General features: G+C 34.5%; 2 protein-coding genes across 6 annotated transcripts in view; both read left to right on the top strand.

Moving 5' to 3' along the window:
* EXD1 (exonuclease 3'-5' domain containing 1) overlaps window positions 1-14,031 on the top strand; it is a 331,232-nt gene that overhangs the window by 147,748 nt on the left and 169,453 nt on the right. The window lies entirely within an intron of this gene.
* Window positions 1-14,031, top strand: part of INO80 (INO80 complex ATPase subunit) — a 120,268-nt gene that overhangs the window by 40,957 nt on the left and 65,280 nt on the right. For both annotated transcript variants that reach the window (XM_074235124.1, XM_074235125.1), the window contains exons 10-18: window positions 1,023-1,218; window positions 1,531-1,598; window positions 3,076-3,285; window positions 3,851-3,931; window positions 4,812-4,907; window positions 8,140-8,199; window positions 8,675-8,817; window positions 13,091-13,175; window positions 13,706-13,823. In XM_074235124.1, coding sequence (XP_074091225.1) covers window positions 1,023-1,218; window positions 1,531-1,598; window positions 3,076-3,285; window positions 3,851-3,931; window positions 4,812-4,907; window positions 8,140-8,199; window positions 8,675-8,817; window positions 13,091-13,175; window positions 13,706-13,823 — 1,057 coding nt within the window. The remainder of the gene's footprint in view (window positions 1-1,022; window positions 1,219-1,530; window positions 1,599-3,075; window positions 3,286-3,850; window positions 3,932-4,811; window positions 4,908-8,139; window positions 8,200-8,674; window positions 8,818-13,090; window positions 13,176-13,705; window positions 13,824-14,031) is intronic.

Here is a 14,031-nt window from a genome sequence, read left to right as displayed (position 1 = left end):
TAGTAATTCTCAGAATTTAATGTACAGGTAAAGTAGCTTAGTGGGCAGAATGGCTAGAGGTATGTTCCCATAGATGAGGATTTGAATCCTGACTCTAACCAGTAGTTTTTTGACTTAATTCCTCATGCTTTGTGCAATTCCCTAGTACTTATCTACTAAGTGAAACTACTTCTTGAACTTAATGGAGTGAGTTCCTATTAAGTTCTTCTTATCAGCAAAATCATAAATTCTTTCATAAAATGCTTTGGATAAAACACTGTAAACCAGTTGTGTTGGTCTCTGTGATGTAGACTTTGGTTTGGTCTTTGTTCATTCATTTGAAATAATCATTATTGACTACATAGTGCCTGAGATTACCTTTGGCTATAACACTTAATAATTCTATGTCTTTAGGCACTTTACTTTCTTGGGCCCCAGTTTCCTCATTTGTACATTAGGTATATTTAATAAGATAATCTCTTGAAAAGTTCTTTGATATTGTCAGATTGAGTGGTGGGAAGCCAGAGGTTCTTGTTTTTGAGTTTTTTCCAATTATAGCAACATAGTATTAATAAGTATCACAAGCAAACAGTGACATAAGCTTTTCAGACAGAATCCTCATTTAAGAAAAAAATCTTGGTGGCTAGGTGGTGCGGTGGATAGAGCACTGGTCCTGCTGTCAGCTCAAATCTGGCCTCAGACACTTAATAATTTAATTACCTAGCTTTGTGGCCTTGGGCAAGCCACTTAACCCCATTGCCTTGCAAAAACCCTAATAAAAAAAATAAGGGGAAAAATCTTATATTATGCTAAAGAAAGTAAGTATGGAGTTAGACTTGTAAGTGAAGGTATTTCTTACTTCCATAATTCTATATAAAACAGAATTATGAATTTCAAGAAACATTTTTACATATAAGTTTGATCTGATTTAAAGGTTACACCATGAAAAATTTGATCTAATGATATTTTCTTTTTTTACTGGTTTTGAGATATCCAAGTAAAAACTTAAAATATTTTTGTTTGTTTTAATTTTTTTTAATTAGGCTAAAAGGCAGCAACGAAAATTAAATTTCCTCATCACTCAGACAGAATTGTATGCCCACTTTATGAGTCGCAAACGAGATATGGGACATGATGGAATCCAGGAAGAGATTTTGAGGAAACTGGAGGACAGTTCCACACAAAGACAGATTGACATCGGTGGAGGAGTTGTTGTTAACATTACCCAAGAGGATTATGGTGAGACTTTAGGAAGTGTATAAGTGTATTAAAGAAATCATACAGGATTAGGAGCCACTAGTCCTCGAAATCAGACCTGCCACTAATTATGTGTTGCTTAACCTCTTTAGTCATCCTTTTCCAATGGTGGGGCACTGAAAGTAATGGTCTCTGGTTCTTTCAGTTGTAATTTTTTTTTGGAAGTGGCTATACTACCTGATGTGGATTACACATTTTAGAAGCACCAGGGCATGGTGAGGATTATATGTTTGTATGAATACTTCTTTTGAAGATAACATACTTTTATAAATGTTGTATGGCTTTTATTTTTAGATAGCAATTACTACAAAGCCCAAGCCCTGAAAAATGCTGAAGATGCTTACCAGATTCACCAAGCTCGGGTAAGTCTTAGAGGTTTAAAAATCAATCCCCAGAAGAATCTTTTAATTTAGGATTTGTTTATCATATTTTTTTATGAAGGGTTCTAAAGATCTTTCTCATATCAGTCAGTTCACTGTTTACTTTTGGAAATTAAGAAAGGCCAGCAAGGGAAAAAGTAATCCCATGGCCAAGATGCAAGGTTACCCTTGTTGAAGTTACTCCTCTTTTTCCATTGTGTTTTTGTCCTACTGTAATGTAGAAGGCAGTTCACTATGGTTCAGTGCATTAGATCAAGAGAATCCGTCGTATCAGATGAGAAAAAAAATTATTTGCACTTAAAGATAGTATTTCTTTGTATTATTTTTTAAGTCTAAAAAGATTTCAACAGACTGACAAAGGTTCCATGACACAAAAAAATTTAAGAACTCCTGTATTAGATTTGGTTGTCGATAGATTTTTGGTGATCCAAGTCTCTTTGTTGTCTGATATTCATTGGATCACTCTGTATTTTAGTTTTCCCTGTACAAAGTAGAGTTGTATCTCATTGGATACCATTCCAACTATGTGATGGTTAGTAAAATAATGTCCATCAAATTTCTTTGGAAATACTGAAGTTGAATTAAGAGAGAAAGATACTTTAAAACACTACCCTGGATGGGGTGGCTAGGTGGCGTAGTGGATAAAATACTGGCCTTGGAGTCAGGAGTACCTGGGTTCAAATCCGGTCTCAGACACTTAATAATTACCTAGCTGTGTGTCCTTGGGCAAGCCACTTAACCTCATTTGCCTTGCAAAAACCTTAAAAAAAAAAAAAAAGAACACTACCCTGGGGCCTTTCTCTTACTGTTCTTGTCATAGGGAAATATTATAAATGAAATGGTATTATGATGAGGGGTTCCTGGTTTTAGGTAATGAGCTCCCCTGGAGTGTCATCTAAGATTTAAGTCACAGATTCTTAATTGTTTCATAGACCCTTTGGCAAATTGGGTAATGTATATGGATCCCATTTCAGAGTAATGGTTTAGCATTTAAAGCTAAAATCACAAGATTATAGATGAAACTAATAATATTGGAATACAGTTATCAAGATATTTTAAAAAGTAAGTTCATGGATACATCCTCCACTCCTAATTAAAAACATTTTGCTTATTAAGGTGCTGTGCTATTTTACCAAATTATTAAATATGACAAATAATGTTCAGGTGGTGACTGTTTATATAGGATTTTTAAAATGTACTTCCGGGCAGCTAGGTGGCACAGTGGATAGAACACTGGCCCCTGGAGTCAGGTGTACCTGAGTTCAAATCCGGCCTCAGACACTTAATTGCCTAGCCCTGTGGCCTTGGGCAAGCCACTTAAGCCCGTTGCCTTGAAAAATCTAAAAAAAAAAAATGTATGTCTGTTAGTTTGTTTTCTCTTAGAACACTGTGGAGTACTGTCAGTATTTTAGAACTTTTGCTAGTATCTTACCTACTTTTTAATTTTTCTATCTTTCAGACAAGGTCATTTGATGAAGATGCGAAAGAGAGCCGGGCAGCAGCCCTACGGGCTGCAAACAAATCAGGCACTGGATTTGGGGAGAGTTATAGCCTGGCCAATCCATCAATCCGAGCTGGGGAGGATATTCCACAGCCCACAATTTTTAATGGCAAATTAAAAGGCTATCAGCTGAAAGGCATGAACTGGTTGGCCAATCTGTATGAGCAGGTGAATTTAAGAGCTGTGGCACCCTTTGTACCTGCTTTCTTAAAGTCAGTCATTGATTCAGGTGATTGAGAAGTGAGCACGAGGAAATATATTAAACTTAAACCTTTTTACAAACATTTTTGTCTTTTTGTTTTGCAAGAAACAATGGTTGCTAACTCCTTAAAATGATGCCTGAATTATTTATGAAAAATGTACCACGTACAACTGTGTTCCACTTGAGAGATTTATTTGAGATCTGTTTGTATTTTTGTGCATTTCCAGTTTGGGAGGGCATAGTAAACACAACCGTATGCTCATTTGCTCACATTAGATAAAAGATCAAAGATTCTAAATATACTAGATTTCTTTTATACTTTTTGGTTCTCTAGTTCTAGTTTATTTCTAATTTAGTTCTAGAAATAGTTATTCCTACATACATGTCCAATGGGCATTGTCTCTGTCCCTAGTCTCTTGTGTAGGGTTGTTTTTTGTTTGGGGTTTTTTTTTTTTGTAGTATCTTAAATGTCGTTGTAGACTGTGTAGGAAAGTAGTGACTTTATTGGTTTTTTGTTGTTTTGTCTTTCAGGGCATTAATGGAATTTTGGCTGATGAGATGGGTCTTGGAAAAACAGTACAAAGCATTGCCCTCTTGGCACATCTGGCTGAAGTAAGTGACCTCAGTTTCTTCATCTTATGTTACTTTTTGCAACCTACCGTATGCTCCCATCCACCAGGATTCATATCCCTGACCCTGAACACATATTAGGCTCTCAGTCTTGGTTCACACTCTTGTTCTCTGTGCCTGAATTTATTTTGACAAAATTATATACTTCCCAATAAATGATATTCTTTCCAACAAGGTATATTCCTGAAAAGAATGTTTTTCAACAGAAAAGAGTCTTTTAGCCTGGATTGTCTAGTATTAACATTAAGTATTGCATTATCCAACTTTATTGTTTCTCAGTTCTCTAAATAATTTTAAATAAATAACTCTGTATTGTTTTAATTATGTGATATACATTTTCTCTCGTTTTACTTTCTTCATCTTTCATTACTTCATTCATATTTCTGACTTCTTCATATTTGTCCTATCCATCCTAATAGTATAATAATATTTCACTACACTGAAATTTTTAACTAGGTGAATTTTGAGGTTGTATAATCACAAGATCTTAACAAAAATCAAAGATGTTAATAGAAGTCAAACTATTCTCACTGCCTTAAATTTGAACTGATAAGCATTCCAGCAAAGTAGTGCATTTATGTTTATGTGTGTTATTTCTTGCCCAATTGATAAAGGCTTTAAGATTAAAATAGGTTTTGTTGTGAGCCCATATTAAAGAAAGGTCACAATTTGTCCTCTTAGGTGCAAAAATAATTACTTTTGGAGAAGCATTGTATTTTTAAAAGAAATTCTATTAGTGCTTGGCTAGAAGAGATCTTTTGTTAAAACTTAGACTTGCTACTGTTTACCATAATTTTTAAATGGTTTAAATAAGAAAAATTGTAAGAATACAATTGACTGAACCAGTCTGTTGTGGTTGCAGAGAGAGAACATTTGGGGACCTTTCTTAATCATTTCTCCTGCTTCTACACTCAATAACTGGCATCAAGAGTTTTCAAGATTTGTTCCTAGATTTAAGGTAATAAATATATTTCTAATGGATCTTAAAGAACTTGCTTATTTTCTGTGTTTACTACTCTCACATGACTGATTCAATTACTAATCATAGGGTGTGGTTTAGGATTTTTTCATCCCTGTTCTTTTGTTTCCATATATACATTTCTGTATATTCAGTAATAGAATTGCTTTTGACCTCAAAGAGAAGGGTATGAATATTTTTTCCATGAATAGGAAACTTAAGGGATCAAGCTCAGGAATTAAGTTCAAGTAATTGTTCAATGCCATATAGACCTTTATGTTCCAGTGAGGAACGGCAACATACAAAAGGGAATTGAAAAAATGATTGTTATTTTCTGGAACCAGTCTGAGGAGTCCTAACTGCACTGGCTTAGAACTGAGCATGCATCTGTCTTCACCAAGTTCCCGCCTGGGGCAGAGGTCAAAAAAGTAGTCTGGGGAAGTTAGGAGTTGTGGAATAAATGTATTTTCTGCAATTATTTCCTATTTATTCTATTTAATCTTTCTATGTATTTTTTGTATATATTGCCTCCTCTGATTGTAAACTCTTTGAGGGCAGATATTGTCTTTTACCTCTTTTTGTATTACAAGAATCTAGCTGAAAGTGGTTGAAGGAAAAAAAGATTTCTGTTTACTGGTGAGATGAAGAGAATAATTTACATGACTGGGATAAGATAAAGAAAAAGAACAGTTCACAATTTCAGAACTGATTAATTCAGGTCCCCATCCTGACCTCAAAAGGACATGTGGAGAAATATACTTCTGGCAGGAAGAGGGATGGTGAATCCTAGGAATGAAATAAGACAAAGGCAATTTAGCTATGGTCACATATTGATTTGTTTTTCCTAAATGAACTTTTTTGTTATAAGGAGAGATTCTATTATGGTGGATAAAAGGAGTCATTATGAAGTGGAAATGCTGTACAAAAAAAAAAATAGCATTAAGAAAAAGTTACTGTTTAAACATTTATGCATTTGCTACTTTCTCAGCTCAGAGAAAATCTTGAAGAATAATTTTGATTATATTAATATAACATCAGATTACTTGCTATCAGGGTGGGGGGAGGTATAAAAATTTACAAAAATGAGTGTTGAAAACATCTATACATATAATTGAAGTAATTAAAGAAGGCTATACACACACACCAAAAGCATCCTTCATGAAAGTATGCAACCGGCATGTTTCTGCAACTGATATAATAGACCCAGATCTTTAATCTTTATAGTTGGATTTTTGGTTAAATTTTTTTGTAAAAGCTCATTTGATTCAGTAGTGAAAAATAATTGCTATTAATATCTATATTATTTTAGTATATTTCCCATTCACCATTATAAAATGGCTTAAGATTCTTTGAAACATATAGCAACAATGGTAACTTTTATGATACATAAAGCACAGAGACATATGCTTACCAGATTTTTTGATACTATCAAGGAGGATGTATAAAGAAAAGAATTCTCTAAGGATGTTCAGGTCTTCCAGGTGCTGCCCTTTGTTTACCACATTGTGCCAACTATGTATTGGTCTGGCCCAAAGTAAAGTCTCATAGACATATTCCTTATTTACTCAAAAAGAGTTTCATCTGTCCAAGCCTAGAGGAAAAAGTAAGGGAATGATGAATAGTTATTATTCAAATTATGACAGATAATTGGTTAGATGACCCATAGAGCTGGTCCATAGGTATTTAAATGGACACTGTAGATGAACTGCAAGCTCAGGGGATCCAAAATTGACTGGGAAAAGAGAGTGGGTTGAATAAGCATTGGGAAGTTGTCTTATTCCAAGATTTCTACCTAAAATGTTTTCCCTTTAAACAAATGTTCTACTCTTGATGGTGTGTGGCTGTGAATCATGAAAAAAATCTCTGAATATTTTAATTTTTAGATCATTCAGAATGCATTGAATGGAGAATAGATGTAGATCTGAGTAGGGGCAGATAACATATTAATCAATGAAGCATATATAAGAAGCCACATTAAATATTATCAGAGAAATGTACAACCAGAAAAAAAAGTGTCTGTTCACATTTTAAGATCAGGCAATAATCAATGGACATATTTATTCAAAAGTCCTAAAGAGTCCTCATATCTGGTGGACCTCCTTTATTACAGAATAGACTGAATAAGGTACACCAGCTGACACCAATTCGAATGAATGATAAAAGCACTTACTATGGACCAGACACTGTATTAAATTGTTGGGATATAAGTATAGGGAAGCAAGTACTTTTTTCTAATGAAGGAAGAAAGACATTAAAGGGGAGCTAGAAGATAGAGCAGAATGAGCTCTTGGATACAGAAGCATGGCTTGGAAATGTCTAGGTAGTGACAGGGAAACCTTATCTTGGGTAACATAATTCAAAAACACACTTCTTGGAACCCTGGGTGATTCTGATGTCATAATTTACAGTTGCCTCAAAAGGAGGGAGATAGGAATGATAAGTGCAAGCAGCATGACTTGAAAAAAAACAGGAAATTTCATATCATTGAGGTCATAGCTTCATTGAATTATGTGTGTCAAGGAAAGAAAATGATGACCCAAGAGCAGTTTTTCTATTCACTATTACTTTTATACTTTAAAGCTGAAAGTCCTTCTATTTTCTATAAAACTTTGATTTCATAAGTAGAATTTTTTTGCAAGGTATAGTGAATAGAGCATGAAGTATAAATTATATAAATGCCACAACATATTAGCTTTATGTGCTAAAGTTTTTGTTAGAATTTCAGCTCCTCAAAAGTAGAACTTGTTTTATATTTTATATGATACTTGGCATATTATAAATATAATATATAAATAAAAATATATATATAGTAATATATAATATAAATAATCCCTACATAGTATGCCCCTCAAGAGTGTTCAGTTGTTCCTTTACTGTCCAGTAGATGGTAGTGTTATACTATATATATAAGTTTAGTACTAATTCTTGACGTTATTCTAGGTTTACCTCTTTATTGATGCAAATGACTTAGATTTTGTGTTCAGATTTCTCTCATTTGCTTAAACTTTTTTGTTGTTATTTATCAAAGCCAATAAAGTCATTGATATCTTACAAAAGAATATGCTAAGATGTACTCTCTGCATTTAAAAGAGATAATCTAAATTAGTATTTAAAAGCACTGGATTAATGGAGTGATTTATATTCATCCTCATTCTATATTCTGATGAAGGGGATATCAGTACTCATGGATATAATGTTACTTGGAAAAAAATAATCTCATTGACATTTGCAGGTGCTGCCTTATTGGGGTAATCCTCATGATAGAAAAGTCATAAGGAAATTCTGGAGTCAGGTAACAATCAACTCACCCTTGCTATGCATACATTATCTCCAATACATATTCCCCCAAAATTACATTTGATTTTTAAAATTCAAACGTACAATTTTAGGCATTCAACAAAAAGAATTTTATTTTCCTCCCTTTTCTTCCATGTGTTTGATCTTGGAAGAATAGCCAGGGCTGACATAGTAGTATTTTGGATATGATTAAACGGAAGCCTTTCTTTTTCAATAAATGAGTTAAATACCTCATTTCTAGCTATTAAAGCTATTCTATTTTTAAAGCACTTAAATTTTAATTCTTTTATTACATGTTGTTCTACTTGTAGAGGGGAAAGCTGGGCTCCTAGACTGACCCCTTCCATTCTTACCTCTTTTTTAGAAGTTCTTCATTGATATTGTTGCCATGAGAAGAGTTCAAACCCCCCAAACACATTGTCTTATGAATTATCAGATGCCTTTTTATCCTTTCCTTTTTATGTCTGCAGAAGACACTCTACACTCAGGATGCACCTTTCCATGTTGTGATCACCAGCTACCAGCTGGTAGTTCAGGATGTGAAGTACTTCCAGCGGGTGAAATGGCAGTACATGGTATTGGATGAGGCCCAAGCTCTGAAGAGTAGTTCCAGGTAACATGTGGGCTAGAAACTCAGACTTTATGAGGAGATGCTTGGACTCAGACCAAAAAATCCAGATCTGAGAACTTTCAGAATGTAGTGTTTCAAGGTCAGTGTGTTAAGTCTTGTATCTGCCTAAAGAGTAAAGACTATTATTTATGGTATTTACCACAGAACAAGCATACTGATACTGGGTTTTTCGTGATTTCTTCTTCCCTATTAAATATTTCATAAACTGCCTAATTTGATCAGTTGTGTTTGTTCTCATATTGTGCTATTCAGGCAGAACATCTTTTTTACACAGGAACTCTCTGTTATCAGCATTGTTAGCCTGAATTTGACAAAAAAGGCTACAGTGGGATGAAAAATCTAACTGAAATAAAATCCAATGTTGTATTAAAAAAAGAAATTCTTTTCCCAGGAAGACTGCCCAGGGGTCTAAAAATACTAATTAGCACCTTTTTTATTATTATTTTTGAAGAAACTAATGTTTAAGCTGTAGTGTTACTGTAGTGATAAGATAGATCAAAACCAGATAGCAAAGAAGAGCTTGGATTAATAGCTGTTAAGATGTTCCTATTATATAAGTGTGACTTTTTTTAAAAGTAGATCATATGCAGTTTGTAGTACTGTCTTGAGTATTCCATGTTCATGTACAGTTTTCTACTTTTAATAAGTCTTCTTAGATCAATTGAAAAAGTAATCTTTTTTTCAGAGGATCTTTTTGGAAAAATAAATTAATAAATGAAAATACCACAGTTAAGAACTGAGTAGTTGAAAGGTTCCTCAACAATAGAAAATAAAACCTTAGCCTCATTACAGAAATATAGAGGCCTAAAATGATTTAAGTGTTGTTAGCATTGCCAGAAGTATAAGATATAGCAAAATTACATAATAAAATAACTTTTTTAAAAAAATTAAAGGTAATAGGGGTGTCTAGGTGGCACAGTGCATGGGCCCTGGAGTCAGGAGGACCTGAATTCAAATTCGGCCTCAGACACTTAATAATTACCTATCTGTGTGGCTTTGGGCAAGCCACTTAACTCCATTTGCCTTGCAAAAACCTTAAAAAAAAAAAGGTTATAGTCTTTGGTCTTTGTTCAAACTCCACTATTCTTTCTCTGCATACAGATGGTATTCTCCATCAAAGATACCCCAAAATTATGCACTGATTGAATGAAAAAGTCCATTGAGGTTGATCAAGATGGAAACTTTTTTTTAAGATTTTATTTTGAGTTTTACAATTTTTCACCTAATCTTGCTTCCCTACCTCCCACCCCCCACAGAAGGCAGTCTGTTAGTCTTTACATTGTTTCCATGGTGTACGTATAAATGGCTATTTTTATTTAAATGTATTGTCTTTTTGTTGTTGTTGTTATAAGAAACATTCTGGGATTGTAGCTACTGATAGAAAAAAACCAAGACTCTTTTAAACCTTTTTTAAAAAATCAACTTAAGAAAGACAAACAAAAATAGGTTACCATTTTGGCCAAAAAGTGTCATTTATCTCTCTACCATCCCATTAACTGTGTGTACAGGTTAGTCAGTTTCAAAAAATCCCTAAAAATACACTTAGAAGCACATCTCACACCATTTAGCAAACTTAATTCTAACCATAAAGAACTGTTTAAAAAAGCTAGAGGAAAGGAGAATGGTATTTTAGTTGCAGATGCAGATCTTATTAAACAAATAGAAGATATTTATCAGCTAGGTGATATATTTTTGTTTAGAGGTTATGAACTAGATTGATGATTTCACTGGTATACATCTTCCAAGAGAGGAGATGTTCTCTAACAATGCAAGTAGATTTAAGAGAATTTCCTAGAGCAAAAAAGAGTCAGACACATGACCTCAACACTCCCAAGAATGACCTAAGCACGCCCTGGAGTCAGTAGGACCTGAGTTCAAATGTGGCTTCAGACAGTTAATAATTACCTAGCCGTGTGACCTTGGGCAAATCACTTCACCCCACTGCTTAGGGCCTCCCCCCAAAAAAAGAAATGTAATTGGGAAATTTTAATCAAATAAATAAAATTACAATAATAAATAGGTTGTGTAATTTTAAAAAATGGGGCAGCTAGGTGGCGCAGTGGACAGAGCACTGGCCTTGGAGTCAGGAGTACCTGGGTTCAAATCCCACCTCAGACACTTAATAATTACCTAGCCGTGTGGCCTTGAGCAAGCCACTTAACCCCATTGCCTTGAAAAATCTAAAAAAAAAAAATGCACCATTATGTAGCCCACAGAGTCATCCTTCATTTCTATTTGAGTTTTTGTTTATAGCATAAAGAGTATATAGATAAGTTCAAAAGATAGGAGACTGGTAAAGAATTTATAACAAATATAAAATTTAAAAACTTAGTCAAAGGCAAAACTCAATCCTTAATGAAAAGCACTCAAACCACTTGAAAGGTTCTGACAAAGAGAAACAAAAAAATGTAAATAGCCACTTAAAAATGTTTACTTTCATTTATAACCAAAAGCTCACTTGAACAAATATTCAAATTAAGGTTCTAGCAATCAAAATGATCAAATCATGACTTTTTTTTACTCTTATCCACATAAATACATTGGAGACACTTAAAAATTTTTTTTAATTTTATTTTTAATGCAATGGGATTAAGTGACTTGCCCAAGGTCACACGGCTAGATAATTATTAAGTGACTGAGGTCGGACTTGAACTCAGTTCCTCCTGACTCCAGGGCCAGTGCTCTGTCCACTGCATCACCTAGCTGCCCTGAGATACTTTTTAAATCTCAGTTTAAAGCCCTATCTGCCACTGACAAGTGAATTCAGGTGTTATAATGTATTGGATAAACCTGACAAAATCTCACTTACAGAAGAAACATTTTTAAAAATTCCTTTTGACATTCATTCATAGGAGTAATTTTCCTTCCCAGAAAAGAACCAAGTTTTTTCATATCGTCCTTTGCCCCAAGTATTATGTCAGAATGGTCAGTCCTTTTATGGTTTTCTTTTTTTCGATCTTTATTTTTATTCACCTCTTTTGTTTCTTATATGAGCTCATTTCCCTTTATGTCTCTTCCTTGTTCCTCACTAAGACTACCAGCCAGGCCTTAAAACAAAGACTAAAAAATTGGGGGTGGGGGGGTGGGAAGGAGTTGAGTACAACTAATCTATGTGTCATCCAAGTATGACAATATAAGCTATATTTCACATCCCTAATTTCCCCACCTCTGAAAAGAAGGGTGAGGAAAATGCATTTTTCAGGACTTAAGAGACAATTCAAAGACCAAAACTGATCAGAAAAATATATTCACAGGCTATTTTTTGATTATTTGATACTTAAATAGAATTAAGACAGTATTAATTTTTGTGAGGCAATGGGGTTAAGTGACTTGCCCAAGGTCATATAGCTAAGTAAGTATTAAGTGGCTGAGGTCAGACTTGTACTCAAGTCTGCTGTGCTACCTAACTGCTCCCACAGTATGAATTTATTATTTTTTTAATTTTACAATTTTTCCCTTAATCTCTCATCCCTTCCCTCACCCCCCACAGAAGTCTAAGTCTTTACATTGTTTCCATGCTATACACTGATGAAAAATGAATGTGTTGAGAAAGAAAGCATATCCTTAAGGAAAAAATAAAATATAAGAGATAGCAAAATTACATAATAAGGTAACTTTTGTCTTTTGTCTTTGTTTAAACTCCACAATTCTTTCTTTGGATACAGATGGTATTCTCTATTGCAGATAACCTAAATTTGTTCCTGATATTTGCCCTGGTGAAATGAGCAAGTCCATTAAGACTGATCATCACCTACCATGTTGCTGTAAGGGTGTGAAACGTTCTTCTGGTTCTGCTCATCTCGATCAGCATTAGTTCGTGCAAATTCTTCCAGACTTCTCTAAATTCCCATCCCTCCTTGTTTCTAATAGAACAGTAGTGCTCCATTATGTACATATACCACAGTTTGTTCAACCATTCCCCAATTGATGGACTCAATTTCCAATTCTTTGCCACCGCAAACAGAGCTGCTATGAATATTTTTGTATAAGTGATGTTTTTACCTTTTTTCATGATCTCTTCAGGGTATTGACCCAGTAGTGGTATTGCTGGATCAAGGAGTAGGCACATTTTTTATTGCTTTTTGGGCATAATTCCAAATTGCTCTTCAGAAAGGTTGGATGAGTTCACAGCTCCACCAACAATGTATTAGTGTCCCAGATTTCCCAGTGTGAATTTATTGTTCAGGTTCCAGTAAAGAATTGGAAAATAGACTGCACTAACTGAAGTCTGATTTTTTTTTTTTATCTTTGACAGTGTTCGATGGAAGATTCTTTTGCAGTTCCAGTGTCGGAATCGACTTCTGCTTACAGGAACCCCTATTCAGAACACCATGGCTGAGGTAGGCACCCATCTGGGAACAGAAATGTCTGTATTCATCATTTTAGCATACTAATGTTGTAATGTGTGCTCACCGCCTCCTGACCTGTAGTCTTAAATGAAAGACAACTAGATGCTTTTTATAAAAGGAAATTTATCTATCTTTACAATATATTAGAAGTGAATAAAAACTGTTTTGTTTTTTATACCTGGAAATATGTAGGTAACTATATAATCTGTTTTCTGAGAAGGAAGCACCCTTGTAAAGCCTGTGATCTGTAGTGAAATAAAGAATGCAGACTATCCATATGGTGTCCCTTGGCACTAATAGACTTGTAGATGTTTGGTTAAAAAAGTACCTGTCAGAGCTGCTAGCTGGCACATTGGATAGAGCACCGGTCCTGGAGTCATTAGGACCTGAGTTCAAATGTGGCCTCCGACACTTAATAATGGCCTAGCTGTGTGACCTTGGGCAAGTCACTTAACTGCATTGCCTTGCAAAAAACAAGTACCCATCTCTTTGTTGACTGTCATCTTTCTTTATACTCCTAGCTTTGGGCTCTGCTACATTTCATCATGCCAACATTATTTGATTCCCATGAAGAATTTAATGAGTGGTTTTCCAAGGACATTGAGAGCCACGCTGAGAACAAATCTGCCATTGATGAAAGTAAGTTATCATTGTGTCATCTTCTCATTTTTTCATAACCAGCCAATATAAGAATGATGCTTATGGTTTTTTTCTCCTTTAAATTGAGTTGTTGAGAAGAATCCTTTTTATCCCATTACATTAGAAAAGAATCATAAAGGTTTTTCTCCATGTGTTGATTGTCATTTGTCTTAAATAGGCAGCATCAAGGTCAAAAAGTGGTAGCTTT

The sequence above is a fragment of the Macrotis lagotis genome, chromosome 4, assembly GCF_037893015.1.
Source record: "Macrotis lagotis isolate mMagLag1 chromosome 4, bilby.v1.9.chrom.fasta, whole genome shotgun sequence".
Lineage (NCBI taxonomy): Eukaryota > Metazoa > Chordata > Mammalia > Peramelemorphia > Peramelidae > Macrotis > Macrotis lagotis.
The sequence above is the reverse complement of the archived record's forward strand: the minus strand, read 5'-3'. Positions and strand labels throughout refer to the sequence as shown.